At 46.2% G+C, this 27,975-nt stretch overlaps 1 protein-coding gene across 7 annotated transcripts in view; it reads right to left on the reverse strand.

Annotated features, from left to right (window-relative positions):
- The window catches only part of PPP4R3B (protein phosphatase 4 regulatory subunit 3B), a 428,645-nt gene that overhangs the window by 14,921 nt on the left and 385,749 nt on the right, over positions 1–27,975 (reverse strand). For all 7 annotated transcript variants that reach the window (XM_069234360.1, XM_069234358.1, XM_069234359.1 and 4 more), the window contains exon 15: positions 11,265–11,467. In XM_069234360.1, coding sequence (XP_069090461.1) covers positions 11,265–11,467 — 203 coding nt within the window. The remainder of the gene's footprint in view (positions 1–11,264; positions 11,468–27,975) is intronic.

Genomic DNA, 27,975 nt, shown 5'->3' on the forward strand with positions numbered 1-27,975 from the left:
TTCCCAATGTGAGCTCCCTCCTGATATGGGAGGTTACTGTGGTAAAGGTCGGTGTTGGAGCTGTAGTCATAAAGGGACTTCCTGCTGTTACATTTGTTTTGTTCCACAAACATTTCCTCCTGTATTTTTTGTGTGACAACCACTAGATCCTCCCATCTCCCCGTCGCTTATGACCACTGGCTCTGTAGCCATTATTGGAATGGTCTCATGTGAAGACTCGCATGTGGTATAAGTGGTATGCATGAAGCCATCATTTCTAATAATTTCCCCACTGTCAGAGACTGACACTTCTGTTACTGGAGAGCTTCTTGTGTTATGGCTTGTACTCTTTTTTTCACAATGAAAAGCCTTTCTCTGAATTGTGTCTATCCTGGCTTCCAAGAAGAGCTTCTGTTGTTCTGGCTTGGGTGAAGACTTCATCATATTTATCGTGAACACCAGTTTGTGCAGTGTTGTCATCACTGTTCTATGCTCTTACCATCCAGTCATCTAAGTATGGGTAAACCTGTATTCCCTTCCATCTCAGGTGCACGGCTACTGCCACAAGGCACTATGTGAATACTTTTGGAGTTGAATTTATGCCAAAGGGTAGTAGTACTTTGAATTGATGATGCGTTTTGTTTATCACAAACTGTAAGAACTTCTTGTGTTTTAGGTTCAGTGAAATGTGTAGACAGGCATACTTTAGGTTCACGATGGCCATGAAATCCCCCCTTTGCAGTTGAGGAGTGACTTCTTGTAGCATTGTCATTTTGAATTATTGCGTTTTTATAAACTTCAGAAACGGTTGTCTGGGATTGTCCAGAGTGCCTTGTCTGGTTTTGGTACTAGGAAGTATGGAGAATATCCTATATTTTTCTCCATGGCGGGTTGACTGTTTTTGTAGCAATCCCTTTACTTCCTTTTGGAGATATAATATCTCTTCCTTTGGGTGCGTTTTTTGTTTTGGATATCGTGGTGGTGGATGTTTCTCCAACTCTATGCAGTATTAATGTTGGATAATATTGAGAAACCATTTGTCTGATGTCACCAACCTCCACTCCTGGAAGAAGTTTCCTATTCTTACCTCTGCTGGTGGTGTGTGTGGGTGGAAATCCAATTTTAGTGAGTCACTTTGTTATTGCCACCCCTCGTGATGTCAAACTTCTTTCTCTTGCTTGACCACAAAAGGACTATCTTCGTGGTGTTTAGAATTGCCACTGCTGTGATGCTGACTGAGGCTGGTTTGTGCTTTGAAAGCTTTGGTGAGGTGTCCCTGTTTGAAATCCAACTCATCTGCTGGTCTTCTAGTCAGGGAAATACCCCTTTTTGTATCGTCCCTAAATTGGAGGGCCCCAGTGACTTTACCTAATCATTGTTTTTTTTAGGTTGAGCCTAGACAGCACTTGCGAGGTCACTTAGCGACCTGCTCTATATACTTTGTGGGCTTCGACTCTGCCCATTGATTTTAATTTGTCTAGGTCAGTGTCCTTTAAAAAACAACTTCGCTTGCGAATGGGCTATCCTTCCTCTTTGTCACGCCTTTTTCTTTTCTTTCCTCCCACGGAGCACTGGCCAATTACTGTAATACTTACGCTTTTGCTTGTTTTTCTGTTTGTTTGGGGTGCTATTTTATTCTTCCTTTCCTGCCTGTGTTTGCTGTTGCTTGTTTTTTTTTTGGGGTCGTTCACTCGGAGACCTCTGTGCTTTAATATAATCAAGTGTTTGCTGTGTTTTGTTTATGCTTTATCAGTGCGGCACATTTTTCACGGATGCCACACTTCATTTTATTCCACCACTGCATCCGCTTTGGGAAGATGCACCTCTTTCTTTTGCTTTAATCTTGTTTAGTTTCTAATGTAGCACTCCATAAGAGTGCATCATTTTTTAGACTGTCTCCACTGCCACCCCCGGCCACTCACATGTTTTTTTAAAATAGATCAAAATCTGCCCTAGGGCACAGCAGTGCTTTACAGGAGTACCAAATTATGTTCTATGAGGTCAGTTTAATTTACTTATTTTTCCGTTGGTGCTTGTCCACACTGCCCTGGTGAGCGCATGTGAAAGCAAAAAACAAAAAAAACGGAAAAGGAGCGCACTGCCCTAGTTACTCTTTATTTTCTTTGAAACCAACTCGGTCTGTGTTCTCGGTTGATCCTTACGGTGGCCATGGTATTGCCTGCAAGGTTTGTTTTCTGAGGACCCTTTTCGGTCTCTGCGGTGCGCCTTGACACTGCGAAGGGCGAAATAAAGAGGCTGTCCAGTCACCAAAAGTAAAAGGTGGAAATATGAACCTGGGGCTGTGTTTTTAGGGATGACACTTGAGCGCACAATAGTCCCTATGTCAACCTTTCATCATAAAACAAGCTTGTGTTTTGATATCCTGCACGGATTGTCTTGTTGTGGGCAAACCTAACTCATTCATAACATGGTAATTTAACCACTACTCCATCTCTCTTGACAAGCAGGTGCTGTGTACAAGTAAGACTGCACCCACGCTTTTCCAAATACTGGTTAACGTTCTCTGTAGAACCACTTTCCTTTAGCATGGCCCAACTAGCACAGAATAGCACATTAACCACTCCATGCATCTGTTTTGTAATACATTAGGTTTGTTAGGCTATTGAGCCTAGATAAAAATAATTATGACCAAAGTTAATGAAAACAAGTATTAAACATTTTAAAAAGAAGCAGGACTCCAGGCAGTCTCAATAGTTTTAACAGAATGTGAAAGCTATCAGAGGCAGATAGTGTCTATGGGGTAGCAAACACTCCATATGAACAAGAATCACACCCAAAGATTCCTTGAATCTTGGTCACCCATTTTGGTCAACTGATGAAGCCTACTCATCTCCTTTGATGTTACAAGTGCTATATGATGCCCATGCTTGCTTATACATATCACTGCATAGATCTGCATGAATGTAATCTCACAATTTAGAAACTATACTAAATTAAATGGTTCTGGCGTTTAATGGTTGTGTGCACTAGCGTTTTAGAGCAATTCTTACTATTAAGTAGGACTGGTAGGCTTTCAATGGCAAAGCACACCTATTTCTTAATTACATTTATTGTTATAGTGGCCACTCCCCTTTCCAGTGTCCAGTTTCACGCCAGAGCAGGGACTGGTTTATGAAAGGAGGGCACCAAATGTGCCCTTCAAAGCAAACCAGTGGCTTGGGGAGGCTACCCCTCCCACACCAGTCACACCTATTTCCAAAGGGAGAGGGTGTTACCTCCCTCTCCCAAAGGAAATCTTTTGTTCTGCCCTCCTGGGCTTGATCAGATCAAGCAGTAGGAGGGCAGAAACCCGTCTGAGGGGTGGCAGCACCTGGGCTGCCCGGAAAACCCTGTAAGACTGGTGATGGCAAGGCTGGCGGTCTTCTAAGGAGCCCCCAGAGTGCATGGGATCATTATTGCAATACCTGCAACAGTATTGGTGTATGATTCCAACATGTGTGATACAAACATGCCCAGGTTTGGAGTTACCATTATGTAGCTGGACATAGGTAGTGACATAGGGGGGAGGTAGGGGGGGCAGTATGCCAATTGTGAGAAGTGAAAGGTACAATTTAGAGGAGAGAGCAAAACTACTGGGGTACTGGTTATCAGGATCCCAGTAGACAGTCCAACATACTGCCAACAGGCAGAAAATGGGGATAACCATGCCAAGAAAGAGGGTACTTGTCAGGAGCATTTCAAAAGTTTGAAAACCACTGCTTTAGGGGTGTCCTGGTGCTAGCAAAAGTAACTCCTGAAACAGAAAACATTCTATTTTTTAAAGACTACGAAATTCATCACTTTGCCCAGACAAAGAGGTTGCAGTCAAAAAGAGAAGGATAGTCCATTGCATCTATTATGAATATCATGAGGGGCACTGGCTCAGATAAGACTAGTAAAGCATAAGGCACGAGTTGAATGATGAAGAGCTCCTTGTTAAGGTAAGAAGGTCCTGTGTTCCATAAGGCTGTCTGGGTAGTACAGTTTCAAACAAGGCATAGAATTTCAGAATAGAAAGCCCATGAAGGTGATGAAAGCTAATGAAGTGATTGAGGACTGGACATGAAGAATAAGAAGAGGGGAAGCTGCGCTTTCGAGCACTTGCAGACAATAAATCAGGTAAAGGGCTAATCCATAGTACAAATGTGAAGTGATGAGTGCTTGAACCCAGTCTTCAGAGTGGCTAAGGGAGCCACAAGAACACCTTTTGCAGCATTTTATGAATAGAAAAGCAGGTAGCAGTGGCATGGTCAATTTGTGACAATAGTGAGGTTCTGATCTAAAAACATATTTAAGCTTCTGACAGAGTTGGCTTGGACCAGAGCAACCACCATGTAAGCAGGCAAACAGAGAGGACCAGATGTTGGAAAGTTTGTCACATATGACAACCTCAGTCTAGTCAATTTTAACCAGTTAGACGATATCCAGATCTGCAGGGCTGCCATACAAGAGCAGACCTTGAGAATCCATGGAATTGTCTGAGATGGACAACTATTCAGGTATCGGCTGCACAGGAGAGAAAATCACAACAAAATGATTTAACAATCTCAGCCAGATGATCCATGCAAAGAATGTACCAAAAGCACCAAATATATTGCCATATAAGATAGATGAGGCATAAAAGGTGGATGGCAGTTTACCACAAGGAAATGAAGCAAACACCCTTCTCCACCACATTTTCTTGTATTCAAACTAATTTGTGTCTGGAACCCACACCGATGCATTACAAACTTTATAAGCTAGCAATGACTTATGTGGTCTAAGCCGTGAGGGATTCTAATATGCCAGGCAGAGATTTCCTGGTATCTTAAATTCATGGTATTGCTTTAGTGAGACTAGATTTCCTTCTTTCTTTACTACCCTGTCACCTAAAAAAAAGTTGTGGTTTCATTAAAGCGGTTACTCTCCAGGCACAAACCACACATCCATCCAATTGATAGCTATCTATCAGGTTCCTAGCAACCTACGTGTGCCACTCATCTATGTTGGGGCTACAGTCTATTAGCTTGCAAAATTGTGCTGTCATGCTGATAAGGTCCGTTTATTCCTCCTGTGGACTCTACAAACAAGGAAACAAGGAAACTAGAGGGTGCTCCACCCCTTTCTGATTTAGTTTTTCCTCAGAGATCTGGAGCTCTGCACTGAAAACTGGTGGACATCTAGGCTGAACACTTTTTCTGAGGGTGTCTACACTGGTCTACACTACAATGGTGGCAGCCTGGTTCTATCCTAGAGATACAGACCTCTTCCATGCCTCTGTGGGGAGACTGCCTAATGGGTCTCTCCAGATTCCTGAACTTAAAGCACCTCTGGAATACTATAGTGGACAACTCATTTTTCAAATCAGGCTTACTGAAAATTAACAATTAGGTCTCAAAGTCCTTGGAATCTGGTGACTCTTCCTAAATGATATGACTGACCAGGTAGGCTGTCACCACTGGCTTCATGAATCTTGACAGGGGGTCTTTAATGATCTCACTGAGCTGGATCCTTAGTGTTTGGAGTTGGTTTATGCTACATAGACCTACTGGATGATGGCCATAATTATTAGGCATTATGTTTGGAAACCTACACTGGCTAACAGATAAATGTTGGTTTCTGGGCACTACAGCTATATCTCTTGCCAACAACCCAACACCCATTTGTGGGCAAAACAAATCTCACAAAAGGCTACAGTCCGAGTGCTGCTTAGGGCACCAGAACCTACCCAACCCTAGCGTAAGAAATTAGGTTATTAGCAGAGAGGAATCTACTCAAATAAAAACAATCCTTGTCAAGGTGACCCACAAAAGCCAGCAACATTAACCTGTGCTTAACCCTCTGGTACCGTGGAACCAAAGCAGTCAGGCTTAACTTAGAGGCAAGGTGTAATAAAAAAATAAAAACGTACATAGCACTCAAACACTAAAAGTGAAAACAGCACACAAGCAAAAATCCAACACCAATCTAGAAAAATAGAGTACATTTTATTAAATGACCAACACAACAAACATTCCACAAGTAGAACCGGAGTAATTAATTTTTTACGTTTTTGTGACACTAGAGCTCAAAAGCAAAAAAGTGCCAATTGTGGTTATTGACTGGGCTGGACCAGCCTAAGTGGGATATAGTTACCAGGTTAGTCTTGCTGAAGATTTTACCTTCTCCGAGTCCAAGTCCAAGTCCAAGAGATGAGTTGCAGTGGAGCTTTGCGTTGGTGGCTGATGTGAAGAGACCATTGTCAGAACACGAAGCTGGTCGGGCATCACAGATGGTCGCTGTTCACAGCAAAGTCAGTTATCGCTGGAGATTCTCAGTGGGTGCCACAGATGGTATGTTATGCAGAGCTGTAGAGCGCACTAGCATCAGGAAGCCAATCCTGGAGAATGGTGGTCTGGCGACACAAGGAGTCAATTTGTGGTCACGATGAGCCCAAAAATCTTTGGATGTTCACCTGGACCTGAGCACTTGCGATTGTTGAGGCTGTAGGAGTACACACTAATGCCAGCCAAGGGTTAAGCGTCTGGTGGGGCACCTCTTGGGGATCGGGACTCACTCCAGCAGAGGAGAGCAGCAGGGAACAGGCAGGTCCAGTTGGTGCTGGTTAGCTGGACAGTTGCAGGGAGACATCTAGACGTTTGCTGTGTTGCTGTAGTTCCAACTGGTTAGTTAACTGACCCTTGGAGTCTAGGTTTAAGGCAAGCAGGTCCAACCTTTTTCAGACGACTAACCGTCCTCATGAATCTTCCACAGTTTCAGGTGTGTTCTGATGAGAGGTTCTCAAGGAGCCACTTTTATCCACACTGCCAGGGTGTCGTCTGTGTTTAATCTTCACCTTTTCCTGGGTTTGGCTTCAAACTGTCTAGGATAACAAAGGGCAGGTAGGTCTCAGTGTGAGCTACTTTTGTTAGTGGCAGGACAGGCAGCCTTTAGAAGGCTGCCCAGTGAAGCACAGAAAGGGCTGAGATGAGTACAACACCCCAGGACATCCTGCTCAGTAGAGCAAGACCCTATCCCACATGCAAGACACTTTTGTACCCATGTCTGGAAAGCATGCACAAAACATTACAGGAGAGCCATTCAGTCACGTGACCCTCGATAGGTTTAGGCAGAAAAATGCTAACTTTCTAAATGTGGCCTTTTCAGAATAGTAACTCAAAATCCAATTTTATCATTAAAGAATTTTGAAAACGTCATACGGGGTCGGACCTAACACAAACGGTGGTCGACGACGTCCAGGAGGAGAAGAAAAAAAAAAGAAAAAAAGAACTAAAGACAATTCTGGACACTACCAGTAGCTGCCGGAATGATGCACAGCATGTGAATCAAGTAAAGGATTCATGCTGCAAAACCAAGGAAGTGTAATAATAATCTAGTGTTAGTATATAGGAGAGCTAGCCTTATGGTAGTGAAAAACTACTCTAGGAGATTTTCCATGCCAGGACATGTATAACTTTGGTACACATATCTGACTTTTTATATACCATGTGCCCTGTCTTAAAGGGTTTTTAGAGCCTATCCTAGGGGTGACTTGTAAGCATTAAAAAAGATTTAGACCATGCAAAAGGTTCCTTTGGCCAGGTCAAAATGGCTATTTAAAATTGTACAAGCTACAGTAGCATGTTTTACAGTGCTAATTTTCTGTTTGGCACAATGTGTGCTACAACCTACTAGTAGCATTTAGTGTATAGGCCCCGGGTACATGTAGTATTATTCACTAGGGATATAGGTAAATCAAATATAACAATCAAGTGTAGGCCAACTTTGGCATGTTAAGAAGGGAGAGGATAAGCACTTTACTACTGGTTTGTACGAAAAAAAGTGCCCAGAGTTCTACAAGCCAACAAATACAGGTTAAGCAAAGGAAGGCAAACATCTGAAGTGGCCAAGCAGAAAGGGCCAGATTCAAAACTATGCCACATATGATAACTGTAGGAAGTTGCCTCTGTATGTACTATTTCAAAGTAAGAAATATCATGCACAGAGTCCAAGGGTTCCCTTTAGAGGTAAGATAGTGGCAAAAAGAGATAATTCTAATGCCATATTTTGTGGTAGTGTGGTCGAGCAGTAGGCTTATCAGAGGGTAGTGTTAAGCATTTGTTGTACACACACAGGCAATAAATGAGGAACACACACTCAAAGACAATTCCAGGCCAATAGGTTTTTATATAGAAAAAATATATTTTCTTAGCTTATTTTAAGAACCACAGGTTCAAGATTTACAAACAATACTTTAAATGAAAGGTATTTCACTCAGGTACCTTAGGAACTTTGAATCAACACAATACCATGTACAGTTTTGGCAAAAATGGCAATAAGCTATTTTAAAACATGACAAGTGCAAAATTCAACAGTTCCTGGGGGAAGTAAGTATTGGTTAGTTTTGCAGGTAAGTAAAGCACCTACAGGGTTCAAAGTTGGGTCCAAAGTAGCCCACCGTTGGGGGTTCAGGGCAACCCCAAAGTTACCACACCAGCAGCTCAGGGCTGGTCAGGTGCAGAGGTCAAAGTGGTGCCAAAAACGCATAGGCTTCAATGGAGAAGGGGGTGCCCCGGTTCCAGTCTGTCAGCAGGTAAGTACCCACGACTTCGGAGGGCATTTCGTTGCACTCCATACCAACAGGAAAGGCCTGGGAACCAGGAAAGAAAAGTTTGATTAATTGGATTACAGGCCCTCCACGGGAGGGGCATCCTTGTGCTCTAGTTCTCAGCACTGGGTAAGCATTGTGTCCCAGGCAGATGCTACCTGTCGCTTGCGAAGATGGCTGGCTTCTTTGTAATGGAGGGCTAGGCTCTCTACTTCGACCATCTAAGGAGCGTCTTCTGCCACAGGGAGACAGCTGGGGGTTGGTTTGCCCTCCAATGTATCATGACGGTTTGTGTGGCCTTTAAAAGGGCCAGGTTTGCAAAACCTCACGCGTACCTTGTGGTTTTTCCTGCATTTGTAAATGTCCAGGGCAATTGCCTCCCATGTGACTAGATTAGGCAGTTTTTGTGATTGCGGCCAGAGTGTCATGGATAGTGCGCCAGTAGTGGGTGAGGGAGGGGCAGGACTACATCATGTTTTGCAGGTCAGCAACAGCGGATTGACATTTGGGATAACTGAGATGAGCTTTGGGGAAGATGTGACTCAACCTGGACAGCGTAAGGTAGGCCCTATGGGGAACTATGTACTGTATGGTCCTGCATCGTGCATTGCGCGTGAGACGAGCTGTGGAGATTTCTTCCAATCTGTCATGGCAGGGATGAATTAAGTCTTCTTTCTATTTCTGGTGAGGGGCACTAACGAGACGCCCACGTGCTCTATGAAGGCTTTGTAGAGCCACGTAATTAGGTATTGTCTGGCACCCCTAGTATGTAGCAAGAATATGAGGGAGCGGTTGAAAGGGGGGGTGGGGACGGATTCCTCGTCCACTGTGCTCCTCAGGAGTTGACATGTAGCTAGGAGCTGTCCTTGTAGGAGGAAACTGACCTGAAAGAATACAAGTCTTGATGGAGCTGGTGGAACGTTGACAGCTGGCGTTCTTGGAAAAAAGAGCCCTATGTATAGACCTACTTAAGCCAAGGCACAAAATCTTCCCCTGTGTAAAACCCGGGGAACTTTGGCAGTCCTTGCAAAAGGATATCAGGGAAGAGGTACATCACTTCTTATCCTGGAGTATAACTTCCTGGGGTAAAATGTGATCTGGTGTCTTGCTACTGGAACAACACCTACGTTTAGGTAGAGCTCTCTTAGTCTTGAGATCAGCAGTGACTTGCCCGGCTTGTCAAGATCACCTAACAGTTTCCAATGCCGACAACACTCAACTGATCCTCTCTCTGTTTGAGGACTCTGCTCAGGCCAAGAAAAATGTCCACAATAGGATGAGAGCAGTTGCTGCCTGGATGGAGGCAAGCTGCCTCAAGCTCAACTTGAACAAGACAGAGCCTCGTAATCGGCTCCACCCCTTCTGCCTGGAAAGATTCCTGGTGGACTGCCACTCTGGGAATCGCCCCCACAGACCATGTGCTCAACCGGGGCATTATCCTGGACTCCTCACTATCCATGACTCGCCAAGTTAACGCCATCTCTTCGTCATGGTTTCACACCCTCCGACTCCTGCAGAAGATTTTCAAGGGGATTCCCTCCGACACAAGGAAGACAGTCACCCACACACTCATCACCAGCAAACTAGACTACAGCAACGCACTCTATGCTGGCATCTCCCAGAAACCTCAATCAAGACTTCAAAGAGTCCAGAATGGAGCAGCCCGACTCATCCTGGATATCCTCCGACACAGCCACAACTCCCACCTCAGTGACCTACACTGGCTCCCAGTCAACAAGCGCATCACATACAAACTCATAATCCACATGTACAAGGCACTGCACAACGTAGGACCAGCATACCTCAACCACCACCTCACCTTCTACGTACCCAACAGACGTCTCTGTTCCTCCCAGCTCACCCTTGCAGCCGTCCCCAAGATCCAGAAAAGCACAGCAGGAGGAAGATCCTTCTCCTACCTAGCAGCCCGGACATGGAAAGCGGACATGGAAAGCTTGCTGAGACAGACCGCATCACTGATGCAGTTCAGGAAGGTCCTGAAGACCTGGCTCTTCGACTGAGTAGCATGCCCACAAATAGCACCTTTAGACCCTATGGGTGATTAGCTGCGCTTTACAAATCCATGATTGACTGATTTGCCATTGACTAAGCATATGTCACTGCAGTGGACCAGCGCCTTGCTGTGTTTCGTTCAATGAAGAAATATAAATGCATGCTCTGAAAAAAAGGCCTCGGTCTAAATTTCCCATTTCTGATGGCGAAACTCCGACTGGTGGGAGTAATAGTCCTCCACATTATAAAGATAAAGACAATACATCAGTACTCAATTGCCATGGTGCTAGCTAGATTTCTTAACGGTATGGTGAGGCCAGCCATGTTTTTCAGTCACTGTCAGGAGCAAGTAGCAGTTCACAACACTGAAAATAAACTCCAACAAATGAATAACAAAACAAAAAAAACTGAATACACCTGTAGTTTTCTTTCACTATAAAAGCTTCTAAAATGTAAGAACCTTACCAAGATCACCCTGTGCACTACAGTGAAAACAATCCAACATGGATACTGTTTGGGGGGAGGGGTGACCGGAGGAAGAGGGGCAGGGTTTAGAACACAGGCAGGTAAAGGTGGCTAAGCGTACTGCAATTAACATTGTAAAGATTAAAAAACTGACTAAGAAAGCCTTAAGAACATTATGAAGCAAGTGATGCGTATAACTACATAACCAAAGGGGGGAAAAAAAAAAACAGAACCGTCTCACCTTAGGAGTTGTGGCTGTTGCATTCAGATTTACATTTTTCGATGCAGAGCCATTAGAACCTGCTGGTGGAGTCTGAGCAGCCACAGATTTGTTATGAGAATTATTCGCACCATTGGCTGTGCTGCCAGAATGGGAAAATGTGAATTTGAATCCACCTCCTGTTGTCCTCTTCGGAAGATTCTCCTTATCTTCACTTTCTTTAGCTAAAGCAGCACAAGTGATAAAATAATCATGAAATTCAGCCATCATGAGTGACAATCACATATCAGATAGACTTCTGAAACAAGGCAAAGGTAAAAATGGAAATCATAAAAATAATTTTATCAAAACAGAAGTCTTAAGTGTTAAGACAGCCCTACAAGTCAGTAAAAGTCTACAGACAAGAGAGGGTAATTTCACATCATGAATAAAGTATCAATTCTGCATCTTGTTAAGAAATAGCATTTTTAGGGCGATGTATTGAGTAATATCTTAGCTTTTATTGCAAGGAGTGAGTAAGAGGCCTAACAGGAGGAGAGATGTTCAAAAATGTCACCCAAGTAAACTAACGGACAAGTTTGAACCATGGGCCATTTGTTTCTGTGGAAGACCAACAATAAGTTTTAAAAAAATTCTATGATTATATCAGCAGAACAAGGCAAAAGTGTAGTTCTAACAATATTTAAGTCAATTCATTACTTTTTTGAAAAATTTGAAATACTTTTTTTACTATACTGCTACAATAGAATGATCAATATTACAAAAAGAAGAGATATGCTTAGGACAAAAATCAAAAGCATAAACTATAGAGTGAAAAAACGTATTGTGATACCTTTGGTACATAACATGAGGCAAAGCAAAACAATTCAGCCTATACAAGTTCATAAAAGCAAAGGTAAATGGCCAAAAGGAAATAAATCCATACCCTTTGCATTTATGAATTAAATGATGAACTGCAATCAGCTTTTTTTATGACACAGATTTATCTTTCTCTTCATCGACCATCAAGCATGTTCAAGTACACCAAGAACTTTTACGAAGAGTATGTTTAACAGAAGAATCAACAGTGATACACTCGGTACCGTTTCACTCCTAAAGTGAAACTGAATACCACTGTCCACCAGCAATCTCCTAAAGGCATTTTTTCAGAGTTCAGTCCGGCTCCTCACTTCTTGTCCACATGACCAATACATACAAACACGTCTGAGCCTGAAAACGTTTTGAGCATAGAATGGAATTAATATCTAATCTAGCGTTGGTAAACTTTTCTCATCCACAAAGACATGCGCCTGCAATTGGCTGCAATCAAAATGTTTTGGTCTTAACACGCATAGACTGCCATAGTAGTCTCAAGTACAGAAGGGGACTACTTTGTGTGTGGATGAACTTATTTTAAAAGAGCAGACTGCCTTCACCCCCAGTAAAATTCGTGAATAGCTGAAGTGGTGGAATAAGAACAAGTTACTTACATTCTGTAACGATTTATCTGGTAGAGACATTCTAGTTGCCGATTCCTTACCTTAGAATTTCCACAGGCGTCAGACTGGATCCGGAGATTTTTCTTCGAGCAATACCCTTGCGCACAGGTGGTGTCAGTCGACTCCGTGTCCGCTGTTGGCGTTGTGGTCACCGTGATGACGTAAGGGTCATATATAGGTGCCACCTCGGCGTAGTGACTTCAGTTTCTTTTCACGACTTTCTACAACAAAGCACGGAACCATGAACACTGAAAATGGTGTGCCAAAAACTAAGGCCTTGAAAGGGGAATCCCTGTCCCTAGAAATCAGTTCGCAAGCAGGGAGAATGGGTTGGTCGGTAAGGAATCTGCAACTAGAATATGTCTCTACCTGATAAATCGTTAACGAAGGTAAGTAACTTGTTCATCTGATAGAGACTTCTAGTTGCAGATTCCCAAGCAATACCATCCTCAGTGGTGGGGTGCGAACCAAGATCATACTAGGAAGTCCTGCAGGACTGAACGACCAAAGCAGCCGTCTCTGCGGACCCGACTATCCAGGCAGTAATGCTTTGTAAACGTGCAGGGATGCCCATGTTGCTGCTTGACAGCTATCCAGGACAGGAACTCTGCATGCTAACGCTGTGGTAGCAGCAGTTGCTTTGGTGGAGTGAGCATGCAAGCCCTCACTGGGTTGCTTTTTAGCCAAAGCGTAGCACATTGTGATGCAAAGTAGTACCCATTGTGTGGTGGTATGCTTTCTTCACACCCACATATCCAACAAAGAGTTGATCCTCCACCTGGAAATCTTTGGTACGATTGAGGTAGAACGCCAACGCTCATTTTGGATTCAGACGGCGGAGTCTCTCCTCTTCATGAGAAGGATGTGGGGGTGCCTAAAAAGTAGGCAAAGTGATGGATTGGCCTGCATGAAAAGGTGTGACTACTTTGAGTAGGAAGGAGGCCATTGTACGGAGCACCACTTCATCACAGAAAACAGACAAAAATGGGGCCTTTGAAGAAAGAGTCTCAATTTTACTCACTCTGCGAGCAGAGGTGATGGCAACAAGAAATGCAGTTTTAAGAGTAAGGAGCCGCAAAGGACAATTGCGTAAAGGCTCAAAGGGTGCACAAATCAAATAAGTAAGAACAAGATTCAGGTCCCCCTGAGGCATGATAAACGGTGTGGGAGGAAACAAACGGGTGAGCCCCTTGAGTGATCTACCCACAATAGGAGACTTAAAAAGACAAGGCTGGTCAGGCAATCTAAGAAAAGCTGAGATAGCCGATGAGTGCCCAAAGCAGAGCCCTGTTAAGAAAAAGAGGATGAACAAAAGAACTTCAGAGAGAGGATCAACAGACTTGTTAGTACACCATGCCACAAATGTATGCAAACGATAGGTGTACACCGTTTTGGTGGAGGGATGCCTTGCTGCCAAGATAACATCAGACTTCAGGTGGAAGGTCAAAAGCTGTCAAATGCCACTGTTCAATCTCCACACATGAAGGCGAAGATTGGACAGATTCAGGTGTAGGACCACCCCCTGTTGCTGTGACAGAAGATCATCCCAAAGAGGCAATCTAACTGGAGGATCTGTGGTTCAATAGCTCTGGATACCATACTCTGTGCCCAGTTCCTAGCCACAAGGATTACTCGGGCCAAGTCGTTCTTGATATTCTTCAGAACTCTGGACAGAACTGGTATAGGCGGGAAGGCGTAAGGAGGCCTTTTAGGAAGTTGGCTCTGTATGCACTATTTAAAAGTAAGGAATAGTATGCACAGAGTCCAAGGGTTCCCCTTAGAGGTAAGAAAGTGGCAAAAAGAGATAATACTAATGCTCTATTTTGTGGTAGTGTGGTCGAGCAGTAGGCTTATCAAAGGAGTAGTGTTAAGCATTTGTTGTACATACACAAGCAATAAATGAGGAACACACACACAGAGACAATTCCAGGCCAATAGGTTTTTGTATAGAAAAATATCTTTTCTTAGTTTATTTTAAGTACCACAGGTTCAAATTTTACATGTAATACTTCAAATGAAAAGTATTGCAGGTAGGTACATTAGGAACTTTGAATAATCAAAATAGCATGTACACTTTTCAAATAAATCACATATAGCTATTTTAAAAGTAGTCAGTGCAATTTTCAACAGTTCCTGGGGGGAGTAAGAGTTAGTTAGTTTTTGCAGGTAAGTAAACCACCTACGGGGTTCAAGTTTGGGTCCAAGGTAGCCCACCGTTGGGGGTTCAGAGCAACCCCAAAGTTACCACACCAGCAGCTCAGGGCCGGTCGGGTGCAGAGGTCAAAGTGGTGCCCAAAACGTATAGGCTTCAATGGAGAAGGGGGTGCCCCGGTTCCAGTCTGCCAGCAGGTAAGTACCCGCGTCTTCGGAGGGCAGACCAGGGGGGTTTTGTAGGGCACCGGGGGGGACACAAGTTAGCACAGAAAGTACACCCTCAGCAGCACGGGGCGGCCGGGTGCAGTGTGCAAACACACGTCGGGTTTCTAATGGAAATCAATGGGAGACTAAGGGGTCTCTTCAGCGATACAGGCAGGCAAGGGGGGGGCTCCTCGGGGTACCCATCACCTGGGCAAGGGAGAGGGCCTCCTTGGGGTCACTCCTGCACTGGAGTTCCGATCTTTCAGGTCCTGGGGGCTGCGGGTGCAGAGTCCTTACCAGGTGTCGGGATCTGGGAGTCAGGCAGTCGCGGTCAGGGGGAGCCTCAGGATTCCCTCTGCAGGCGTCGCTGTGGGGGCTCAGGGGGGACAACTCTGGTTACTCACTGTCTCGCAGTCGCCGGGGAGTCCTCCCTGAAGTGTTGTTTCTCCACAAGTCGAGCCGGGGGCGTCGGGTGCAGAGTGGCAAGTCTCACGCTTCCGGGGGTAGATGCCGTTGTTTTAAAGTTGCTCCTTTGGAAACAAAGTTGCAGTCTTGGGTGAACAGGGCCGCTGTCCTCGGGAGTTTCTTGGTCCTTCTAGAGCAGGGCAGTCCTCTGAGGATTCAGAGGTCGCTGGTCCCTGGGGAAAGCGTCGCTGGAGCAGTGTCTTTAGAAGGGAGGGAGACAGGCCGGTAGAGCTGGGGCCAAAGCAGTTGGTGTCTCCGTCTTCTCTGCAGGGTTTTTCAGCTTAGCAGTCCTCTTCTTAGGTTGCAGGAATCTGAGTTCCTAGGTTCTGGGGAGCCCCTAAATAATGAATTTAGGGGTGTGTTTAGATCTGGGGGGTTAGTAGCCAATGGCTACTAGCCCTGAGGGTGGCTACACCCTCTTTGTGCCTCCTCCCTGAGGGGGGGGGGGGGGGGGGGGGGGCACATCCCTAATCCTATTGGGGGAATCCTCCATCTGCAAGATGGAGGATTTCTAAAAGTCAGAGTCACCTCAGCTCAGGACACCTTAGGGGCAGTCCTGACTGGCCAGTGACTCCTCCTTGTTTTTCTCATTAGCTCTCCTGGACTTGCCGCCAAAAGTTGGGGCTGTGTCCAGGGGGCGGGCATCTCCACTAGCTGGAGTGCCCTGGGGCATTGTAACACGAAGCCTGAGCCTTTGAGGCTCAATGCTAGGTGTTACAGTTCCTGCAAGGGGGAGGTGTGAAGCACCTCCACCCAGAGCAGGCTTTTGTTTCTGTCCTCAGAGAGAACAAAGGCCTCACCACATGGGGTCAGAAACTCGTCTCAGCAGCAGGCTGGCAGAGACCAGTCAGTCCTGCACTGAACAATTGGGTAAAATACAGGGGGCATCTCTAAGATGCCCTCTGTGTGCATTTTTTAATAAATCCAACACTGGCATCAGTGTGGGTTTATTATTCTGAGAAGTTTGATACCAAACTTTCCAGTATTCAGTGTAGCCATTATGGAGCTGTGGAGTTCGTTTTTGACAGACTCCCAGACCATATACTCTTATGGCTACCCTGCACTTACAATGTCTAAGGTTTTGCTTAGACACTGTAGGGGCATAGTGCTCATGCACCTATGCCCTCACCTGTGGTATAGTGCATCCTGCCTTAGGGCTGTAAGGCCTGCTAGAGGGGTGACTTACCTATGCCACAGGCAGTGTGAGGTTGGCATGGCACCCTGAGGGGAGTGCCATGTCGACTTAGTCATTTTCTCCCCACCAGCACACACAAGCTGGCAAGCAGTGTGTCTGTGCAGAGTGAGGGGTCCCTAGGGTGGCATAAGACATGCTGCAGCCCTTAGAGACCTTCCCTGGCATCATGGCCCTTGGTACCAGGGGTACCAGTTACAAGGGACTTACCTGGGTGCCAGGGTTGTGCCAATTGTGGAGACAATGGTACATTTTAGGTGAAAGAACACTGGTGCTGGGGCCTGGTTAGCAGGGTCCCAGCACACTTCTCAGTCAAGTCAGCATCAGTATCAGGCAAAAAGTGGGGGGTAACTGCAACAGGGAGCCATTTCCTTACAAGGCCTAAGTTCCATTTGAGATGGAAACCATCGCCGAGCGAGTGCCGCCTTGGAAACTCCAAGGCACAAAACAGCGGACATTGCGAATTCTCTGTGGAGGTGAACAGATCTAACCAAGGCTCTCCCTCCCCACTGCTAAGAGACCTTGCGCCACCTACAGATAAAAGATGCTGTTCTTGATCGAAAGACAGCTGAGTTGGTCTACTCTGGTGTAGAGAGCCAGCCAGATGATGAACCACCAGGGTAATGCCCTGATGTGCCAGCCATGTCCAGAGGTTTAGGACCCTACTGTGCCCAGTTTGTTGCAAAACCACATAGCAGTAGTGTTGTCCGTGAACACCTGCACCACTTTCCTTTTGAGAGAGGGATGGAATGCTTTCAATTAAAGCCTGATCGCCTGGAGCTCCAGATGACTGATTGGAGTCCAGACTCCACCGGAAACCAGAGACCTCTGATCTTCGCCTCTCCCATGTGGACGCCCCATCCCAGGAGTGATGCGTCTGTCTTTACTGTCAGATCTTGTTGGGGAAGGGAGAGGGATCTGCCACTGACCCAATCCTGATTCGAAAGCCATCACTGCAGATCTTTCGCAGTCCCCTCCGCTATCTGGACCATGTCACAGAGATTCCTCTGATGCTGCGCCCACTGGAACTTCAAGTCCCACTGCAGAGGCTGCATATGCCACCTGGCTTGTGTCACTAGCAGAATGTAGGAGGCCATGAGACCCAGCAGCCTCAGTCATTTTCACTGAAATCCAGGATAGAAGCTGAAACATCGGAATCATAGCCTGAGTATCCTGGACTCACTTTTCGGGAGTGTAGGAAGTTGGCTCTGTATGTGCTATTTCAAAGTAAGGAATAGAATGCACAGAGTCCAAGGGTTCCCCTTAGAGGTAAAATAGTGGTAAAAAGAGATAATACTAATGCTCTATTTTGTGGTAGTGTGGTCGAGCAGTAGGCTTATCCAAGGAGTAGTGTTAAGCATTTGTTGTACATACACATAGACAATAAATGAGGTACACACACTCAGAGACAAATCCAGCCAATAGGTTTTTGTATAGAAAAATATCTTTTCTTAGTTTATTTTAAGAACCACAGGTTCAAATTCTACATGTAATATCTCATTCGAAAGGTATTGCAGGTAAGTACTTTAGGAACTTCAAATCATAAAAATTGCATGTATACTTTACAAGTTATTGACAAATAGCTGTTTTAAAAGTGGACACTTAGTGCAATTTTCACAGTTCCTGGGGGAGGTAAGTTTTTGTTAGTTTTACCAGGTAAGTAAGACACTTACAGGGTTCAGTTCTTGGTCCAAGGTAGCCCACCGTTGGGGGTTCAGAGCAACCCCAAAGTCACCACACCAGCAGCTCAGGGCCGGTCAGGTGCAGAGTTCTACGTGGTGCCCAAAACACATAGGCTAGAATGGAGAGAAGGGGGTGCCCCGGTTCCGGTCTGCTTGCAGGTAAGTACCCGCGTCTTCGGAGGGCAGACCAGGGGGGTTTTGTAGGGCACCGGGGGGGACACAAGCCCACACAGAAATTTCACCCTCAGCAGCGCGGGGGCGGCCGGGTGCAGTGTAGAAACAAGCGTCGGGTTCGCAATGTTAGTCTATGAGAGATCTCGGGATCTCTTCAGCGCTGCAGGCAGGCAAGGGGGGGGGTTCCTCGGGGAAACCTCCACTTGGGCAAGGGAGAGGGACTCCTGGGGGTCACTTCTCCAGTGAAAGTCCGGTCCTTCAGGTCCTGGGGGCTGCGGGTGCAGGGTCTCTCCCAGGCGTCGGGACTTTAGGTTCAAAGAGTCGCGGTCAGGGGAAGCCTCGGGATTCCCTCTGCAGGCGGCGCTGTGGGGGCTCAGGGGGGACAGGTTTTGGTACTCACAGTATCAGAGTAGTCCTGGGGTCCCTCCTGAGGTGTCGGATCTCCACCAGCCGAGTCGGGGTCGCCGGGTGCAGTGTTGCAAGTCTCACGCTTCTTGCGGGGAGCTTGCAGGGTTCTTTCAAAGTTGCTGGAAACAAAGTTGCAGCCTTTCTTGGAGCAGGTCCGCTGTCCTCGGGAGTTTCTTGTCTTTTCGAAGCAGGGGCAGTCCTCAGAGGATGTCGAGGTCGCTGGTCCCTTTGGAAGGCGTCGCTGGAGCAGGATCTTTGGAAGGCAGGAGACAGGCCGGTGAGTTTCTGGAGCCAAGGCAGTAGTCGTCTTCTGGTCTTCCTCTGCAGGGGTTTTCAGCTAGGCAGTCCTTCTTCTTGTAGTTGCAGGAATCTAATTTTCTAGGGTTCAGGGTAGCCCTTAAATACTAAATTTAAGGGCGTGTTTAGGTCTGGGGGGTTAGTAGCCAATGGCTACTAGCCCTGAGGGTGGGTACACCCTCTTTGTGCCTCCTCCCAAGGGGAGGGGGTCACAATCCTAACCCTATTGGGGGAATCCTCCATCTGCAAGATGGAGGATTTCTAAAAGTTAGAGTCACTTCAGCTCAGGACACCTTAGGGGCTGTCCTGACTGGCCAGTGACTCCTCCTTGTTTTTCTCATTATTTTCTCCGGCCTTGCCGCCAAAAGTGGGGCCTGGCCGGAGGGGGCGGGCAACTCCACTAGCTGGAGTGTCCTGCTGGGTTGGCACAAAGAAGGTGAGCCTTTGAGGCTCACCGCCAGGTGTGACAATTCCTGCCTGGGGGAGGTGTTAGCATCTCCACCCAGTGCAGGCTTTGTTACTGGCCTCAGAGTGACAAAGGCACTCTCCCCATGGGGCCAGCAACATGTCTCGGTTTGTGGCAGGCTGCTAAAACTAGTCAGCCTACACAGATAGTCGGTTAAGTTTCAGGGGGCACCTCTAAGGTGCCCTCTGGGGTGTATTTTACAATAAAATGTACACTGGCATCAGTGTGCATTTATTGTGCTGAGAAGTTTGATACCAAACTTCCCAGTTTTCAGTGTAGCCATTATGGTGCTGTGGAGTTCGTGTTTGACAGACTCCCAGACCATATACTCTTATGGCTACCCTGCACTTACAATGTCTAAGGTTTTGTTTAGACACTGTAGGGGTACCATGCTCATGCACTGGTACCCTCACCTATGGTATAGTGCACCCTGCCTTAGGGCTGTAAGGCCTGCTAGAGGGCTGTCTTACCTATACTGCATAGGCAGTGAGAGGCTGGCATGGCACCCTGAGGGGAGTGCCATGTCGACTTACTCGTTTTGTCCTCACTAGCACACACAAGCTGGCAAGCAGTGTGTCTGTGCTGAGTGAGAGGTCTCCAGGGTGGCATAAGACATGCTGCAGCCCTTAGAGACCTTCCTTGGCATCAGGGCCCTTGGTACTAGAAGTACCAGTTACAAGGGACTTATCTGGATGCCAGGGTCTGCCAATTGTGGATACAAAAGTACAGGTTAGGGAAAGAACACTGGTGCTGGGGCCTGGTTAGCAGGCCTCAGCACACTTTCAATTGTAAACATAGCATCAGCAAAGGCAAAAAGTCAGGGGGCAACCATGCCAAGGAGGCATTTCCTTACACAACCCCCCCCCCAAACGAAAGAGGATGAGACTAACCTTTCCCAAGAGAGTCTTCATTTTCTAAGTGGAAGAACCTGGAAAGGCCATCTGCATTGGCATGGGCAGTCCCAGGTCTGTGTTCCACTATAAAGTCCATTCCCTGTAGGGAGATGGACCACCTCAACAGTTTAGGATTTTCACCTTTCATTTGCATCAGCCATTTGAGAGGTCTGTGGTCAGTTTGAACTAGGAAGTGAGTCCCAAAGAGGTATGGTCTCAGCTTCTTCAGGGACCAAACCACAGCAAAGGCCTCCCTCTCAATGGCACTCCAACGCTGCTCCCTGGGGAGTAACCTCCTGCTAATGAAAGCAACAGGCTGGTCCAGGCCATCATCATTTGTTTGGGACAAAACTGCCCCTATCCCATGTTCAGAGGCATCAGTCTGCACAATGAACTGCTTAGAATAATCTGGAGCTTTGAGAACTGGTGCTGAGCACATTGCTTGTTTCAGGGTGTCAAAGGCCTGTTGGCATTCCACAGTCCAGTTCACTTTCTTGGGCATTTTCTTGGAGGTGAGTTCAGTGAGGGCTGTCACAATGGATCCATATCCCTTCACAAACCTCCTGTAATACCCAATCAAGCCAAGGAATGCCCTGACTTGAGTCTGGGTTTTTGGAGCTACCCAGTCCAGAATAGTCTGGATCTTGGGTTGGAGTGGCTGAACTTGGCCTCCACCTACAAGGTGGCCCAAGTAAACCACAGTTCCCTGCCCTATCTGGCATTTGGATGCCTTGATAGAGAGGCCTGCAGATAGCAGAGCCTTCAAAACCTTCTTCAGGTGGACCAGGTGATCCTGCCAGGTGGAGCTAAAGACAGCAATATCATCAAGATAAGCTGTGCTAAAGGCCTCCAAGCCAGCAAGGACTTGATTCACCAACCTTTGGAAGGTGGCAGGGGCATTCTTTAAACCAAAGGGCATAACAGTAAACTGATAATGCCCATCAGGTGTGGAGAATGCTGTTTTCTCTTTTGCTCCAGGTGCCATTTTTATTTGCCAGTACCCTGCTGTCAAGTCAAAGGTACTTAAGAATTTGGCAGCACCTAATCTGTCTATGAGCTCATCAGCTCTTGGAATTGGATGAGCATCTGTCTTGGTGACAGAATTGAGCCCTCTGTAGTCCACACAAAACCTCATCTCTTTCTTTCCATCTTTGGTGTGAGGTTTGGGGACTAAGACCACTGGGCTAGCCCAGGGGCTGTCAGAGCGCTCAATTACTCCCAATTCCAGCATCTTGTGGACTTCCACCTTGATGCTTTCCTTAACATGGTCAGATTGTCTAAAGATTTTGTTCTTGACAGGCATGCTGTCTCCTGTGTCCACATCATGGGTACACAGGTGTGTCTGACCAGGGGTTAAGGAGAAGAGTTCAGGAAACTGTTGTAGGACTCTCCTACAATCAGCTTGCTGTTGGCCAGAGAGGGTGTCTGAGTAGATCACTCCATCTACTGTGCCATCTTTTGGGTCTGATGACAGAAGATCAGGGAGAGGTTCACTCTCTGCCTCCTGATCCTCATCTGTTACCATCAACAGATTGACATCAGCCCTGTCATGGAAGAGCTTAAGGCGGTTCACATGGATCACCCTCTTGGGGCTCCTGCTTGTGCCCAGGTCCACCAGGTAGGTGACCTGACTCTTCCTTTCTAGTACTGGGTAAGGGCCACTCCATTTGTCCTGGAGTGCCCTGGGAGCCACAGGCTCCAGAACCCAGACTTTCTGCCCTGGTTGGAACTCAACCAGTGCAGCCTTTTGGTCATACCAAAACTTCTGGAGCTGTTGGCTGGCCTCAAGGTTTTTGGTTGCCTTTTCCATGTACTCTGCCATTCTAGAGCGAAGGCCAAGTACATAGTCCACTATGTCTTGTTTAGGCTCATGGAGAGGTCTCTCCCAGCCTTCTTTAACAAGAGCAAGTGGTCCTCTTACAGGATGACCAAACAGAAGTTCAAAGGGTGAGAATCCTACTCCCTTCTGTGGCACCTCTCTGTAAGCGAAAAGCAGACATGGCAAGAGGACATCCCATCTCCTTTTGAGTTTTTCTGGGAGCCCCATGATCATGCCCTTTAATGTCTTGTTGAATCTCTCAACTAAGCCATTAGTTTGTGGATGGTATGGTGTAGTGAATTTATAAGTCACCCCACACTCATTCCACATGTGCTTTAGGTATGCTGACATGAAGTTGGTACCTCTGTCAGACACCACCTCCTTAGGGAAACCCACTCTGGTAAAGATACCAATGAGGGCCTTGGCTACTGCAGGGGCAGTAGTCGACCTAAGGGGAATAGCTTCAGGATACCTGGTAGCATGATCCACTACTACCAGGATATACATATTTCCTGAGGCTGTGGGAGGTTCTAGTGGACCAACTATGTCCACACCCACTCTTTCAAAGGGAACCCCCACCACTGGAAGTGGAATGAGGGGGGCCTTTGGATGCCCACCTGTCTTACCACTGGCTTGACAGGTGGGGCAGGAGAGGCAAAACTCCTTAACCATGTTGGACATATTGGGCCAGTAGAAGTGGTTGACTAACCTCTCCCACGTCTTGGTTTGTCCCAAATGTCCAGCAAGGGGAATGTCATGGGCCAATGTTAGGATGAACTTCCTGAACAGCTGAGGCACTACCACTCTCCTAGTGGCACCAGGTTTGGGGTCTCTGGCCTCAGTGTACAGGAGTCCATCTTCCCAATAGACCCTATGTGTTCCATTTTTCTTGCCTTTGGACTCTTCAGCAGCTTGCTGCCTAAGGCCTTCAAGAGAGGGACAGGTTTCTTGTCCCTTACACAGCTCCTCCCTTGAGGGTCCCCCTGGGCCCAAGAGCTCAACCTGGTAAGGTTCAAGCTCCAAAGGCTCAGTTCCCTCAGAGGGCAGAACTTCTTCCTGAGAAGAGAGGTTCCCTTTCTTTTGCTGTGTTGCAGTTGGTTTCCCAACTGACTTTCCTGTTCTCTTGGTAGGCTGGGCCATTCTTCCAGACTCCAGCTCTACTTGTTCACCCTGTGCCTTGCATTGTGCTCTTGTTTTCACACACACCAGTTCAGGGATACCCAGCATTGCTGCATGGGTTTTTAGTTCTACCTCAGCCCATGCTGAGGACTCCAGGTCATTTCCAAGCAGACAGTCCACTGGGATATTTGAGGAGACCACCACCTGTTTCAGGCCATTGACCCCTCCCCATTCTAAAGTAACCATTGCCATGGGATGTACTTTTCTCTGATTGTCAGCGTTGGTGACTGTGTAAGTTTTTCCAGTCAGGTATTGGCCAGGGGAAACCAGTTTCTCTGTCACCATGGTGACACTGGCACCTGTATCCCTCAGGCCCTCTATTCTAGTCCCATTAATTAAGAGTTGCTGTCTGTATTTTTGCATGTTAGGCGGCCAGACAGCTAGTGTGGCTAAATCCACCCCACCCTCAGAAACTAGAGTAGCTTCAGTGTGGACCCTGATATGCTCTGGGCACACTGTTGATCCCACTTGGAGACTAGCCATACCAGTGTTACCTGGATGGGAGTTTGGAGTGGAACCTTTCTTGGGACAGGCCTTGTCTCCAGTTTGGTGTCCATGCTGTTTACAGCTATGACACCAGGCCTTTTTGGGATCAAAGTTTTGACCCTTGTACCCATTGTTTTGTGAAGAGGCTCTGGGCCCACCCTCCTGTGCAGGTTTTTGGGGGCCTGTAGAAGACTCTTTACTATTTTTAGTTTTGGTTGTCTCATCACCCTTCCCCTGGGGAGTCTTTGTGACCCCTTTCTTTTGGTCACCCCCTGTTGAAGTCTTGGACACCCTTGTCTTGACCCAATGGTCCGCCTTCTTTCCCAATTCTTGGGGAGAAATTGGTCCTAGGTCTACCAGATGCTGATGCAGTTTATCATTGAAACAATTACTTAACAGGTGTTCTTTCACAAATAAATTGTACAGCCCATCATAATTACTTACACCACTGCCTTGAATCCAACCATCTAGTGTTTTCACTGAGTAGTCTACAAAGTCAACCCAGGTCTGGCTCGAGGATTTTTGAGCCCCCCTGAATCTAATCCTATACTCCTCAGTGGAGAATCCAAAGCCCTCAATCAGGGTACCCTTCATGAGGTCATAAGATTCTGCATCTTGTCCAGAGAGTGTGAGGAGTCTATCCCTACACTTTCCTGTGAACATTTCCCAAAGGAGAGCACCCCAGTGAGATCTGTTCACTTTTCTGGTTACACAAGCCCTCTCAAAAGCTGTGAACCATTTGGTGATGTCATCACCATCTTCATATTTAGTTACAATCCCTTTAGGGACTTTCAACATGTCAGGAGAATCTCTGACCCTATTTATGTTGCTGCCACCATTGATGGGTCCTAGGCCCATCTCTTGTCTTTCCCTCTCTATGGCTAGGATCTGTCTTTCCAAAGCCAATCTTTTGGCCATCCTGGCTAACTGGATGTCCTCTTCACTGGGGCTATCCTCAGTGATTTCAGAGGTGTTGGTCTCTCCTGTGAGGGAACCAGCATCTCTGACTATTATTTTAGGAGTCAGGGTTTGAGGGACCCTGTTCTCCCTAGATAGGACTGGTAGGGGGGAATTTTCCTCCAAGTCACTATCCTCTTCCTCTGAGTTGCCACCCTCAGAGGGGTTGGCCTTTTCAAACTCTGCCAAAAGCTCCTGGAGCTGTATTTTGGTAGGTTTGGGGCCCATTGTTATTTTCTTTATTTTACAGAGTGACCTTAGCTCCCTCATCTTAAGATGGAGGTAAGGTGTGGTGTCGAGTTCCACCACAGTCACATCTGTGCTAGACATTTTGCTTCTAAAAGTTGGAATACTTTTTAAGAATCTACAACTGGTTCTAGAATCTAATTCAAACTTTTACAAACTTTTAAACTCTAAAAGAAATGCTAAACAGGATCTAACACAAGGCCCTAGCAGGTCTTTTAAGAATTTAGAAAACTTTTCAAATTGCAAAAATCAATTTCTAATGACAATTTTGGAATTTGTCGTGTGATCAGGTATTGGCTGAGTAGTCCAGCAAATGCAAAGTCTTGTACCCCACCGCTGATCCACCAATGTAGGAAGTTGGCTCTGTATGTGCTATTTCAAAGTAAGGAATAGCATGCACAGAGTCCAAGGGTTCCCCTTAGAGGTAAAATAGTGGTAAAAAGAGATAATACTAATGCTCTATTTTGTGGTAGTGTGGTCGAGCAGTAGGCTTATCCAAGGAGTAGTGTTAAGCATTTGTTGTACATACACATAGACAATAAATGAGGTACACACACTCAGAGACAAATCCAGCCAATAGGTTTTTGTATAGAAAATGAAAATGTCACTTACCCAGTGTACATCTGTTCGTGGCATCAGTCGCAGTAGATTCGCATGTTCTGCAATAGCTCGCCATCTGGTGTTGGGCCGGAGTGTTACAAGTTGTTTTTCTTCGAAGAAGTCTTTCGAGTCACGGGACCGAGTGACTCCTCCTTTTGTCTCCATTGCGCATGGGCGTCGACTCCATCTTCGATTGTTTTTCCCCGCAGAGGGTGAGGTAGGAGTTGAATTGTAGTAATAGTGCCCATGCAATGGAGTGACTAAGTATGCACCTATTTAAGGTTGAGATGATACATATATAAATAATTGAAGGTAACTTCCAAACTGCTACAGGCTCCCGGGGAGGCGGGTGGGCACATGCGAATCTACTGCGACTGATGCCACGAACAGATGTACACTGGGTAAGTGACATTTTCAGTTCGATGGCATCTGTCGCTGTAGATACGCATGTTCTGCAATAGACTAGTAAGCAGTTATTTCCCCAAAAGCGGTGGATCAGCCTGTAGGAGTGGAAGTAGTCTGAAATAATGTCCTTAATACAGCTTGACCTACTGTGGCTTGTTGTGCGGATAACACGTCTACACAGTAGTGCTTGGTGAATGTGTGAGGCGTAGACCATGTGGCTGCCTTACATATTTCTTGCATTGGGATGTTTCCTAGAAAGGCCATGGTAGCACCTTTCTTTCTGGTTGAGTGTGCCCTTGGTGTAATGGGCAGCTGTCGTTTAGCTTTAAGGTAGCAGATTTGGATGCATTTAACTATCCATCTGGCTATACCTTGTTTTGAAATTGGGTTTCCTGCGTGAGGTTTTTGAAATGCAATAAAGAGTTGTTTAGTCTTTCTGATGTTTTTTGTTCTGTCAATGTAATACATTAATGCTCTTTTGACATCTAATGTATGTAGTGCCCTTTCAGCTACGGTATCTGGCTGTGGAAAGAACACTGGAAGTTCCACTGTTTGATTTAGATGGAACGGTGAAATAACCTTTGGCAAAAATTTAGGATTGGTCCTTAGGACGACTTTATTTTTGTGTAGTTGTATAAAAGGTTCCTGTATAGTAAACGCCTGAATCTCGCTTACTCTTCTCAGGGAAGTAATGGCGATGAGAAATGCCACCTTCCAGGTTAGGAACTGTATGTCGCAGGAGTGCATGGGTTCAAAAGGTGGACCCATAAGTCTAGTTAGGACAACATTTAGGTTCCATGAAGGAACAGGTGGTGTTCTTGGTGGTATAATTCTCCTAAGGCCCTCCATGAATGCTTTAATGACTGGTATTTTATATAGGGAAGTTGAATAGGTAGTTTGCAGGTATGCAGATATTGCTGCAAGGTGTATTTTAATGGAAGAGAAAGCCAGGTTAGATTTTTGTAAGTGAAGCAAGTAACCCACTACATGTTCTGGAGTTGTGTGTAATGGTTGTATTTGATTAATATGGCAGTAGCAAACAAACCTCTTCCATTTACTTGCATAGCAGTGCCTGGTGGATGGCCTTCTTGCTTGTTTTATGACTTCCATACATTCTTGGGTAAGTTGTAAGTGCCCGAATTCTAGGATTTCAGGAGCCAGATTGCTAGATTCAGCGATGCTGGATCTGGGTGTCTGATCTTTTGGTTGTGCTGTGTCAACAGATCTGGCCTGTTGGGCAATTTGATGCAGGGTACCACTGATAGGTCTAGCAGCGTTGTGTACCAGGGTTGCCTTGCCCAAGTTGGTGCTATCAATATGAGTTTGAGTTTGCTTTGACTGAGTTTGTTTACCAGGTAAGGAAGGAGAGGGAGAGGAGGAAAAGCGTAAGCAAATATCCCTGACCAGTTCATCCATAGGGCATTGCCTTGGGATTGTTTGTGTGGGTACCTGGATGCGAAGTTTTGGCATTTTGCGTTCTCCCTTGTCGCAAACAAGTCTATCTGAGGTGTTCCCCAGAGTTTGAAATAAGTGTTCAGAATTTGGGGGTGAATTTCCCATTCGTGGACCTGTTGGTGATCTCGAGAGAGATTGTCTGCGAGTTGATTTTGTATCCCTGGTATAAACT

Source organism: Pleurodeles waltl, chromosome 5, assembly GCF_031143425.1.
Source record: "Pleurodeles waltl isolate 20211129_DDA chromosome 5, aPleWal1.hap1.20221129, whole genome shotgun sequence".
Classification (NCBI taxonomy): domain Eukaryota; kingdom Metazoa; phylum Chordata; class Amphibia; order Caudata; family Salamandridae; genus Pleurodeles; species Pleurodeles waltl.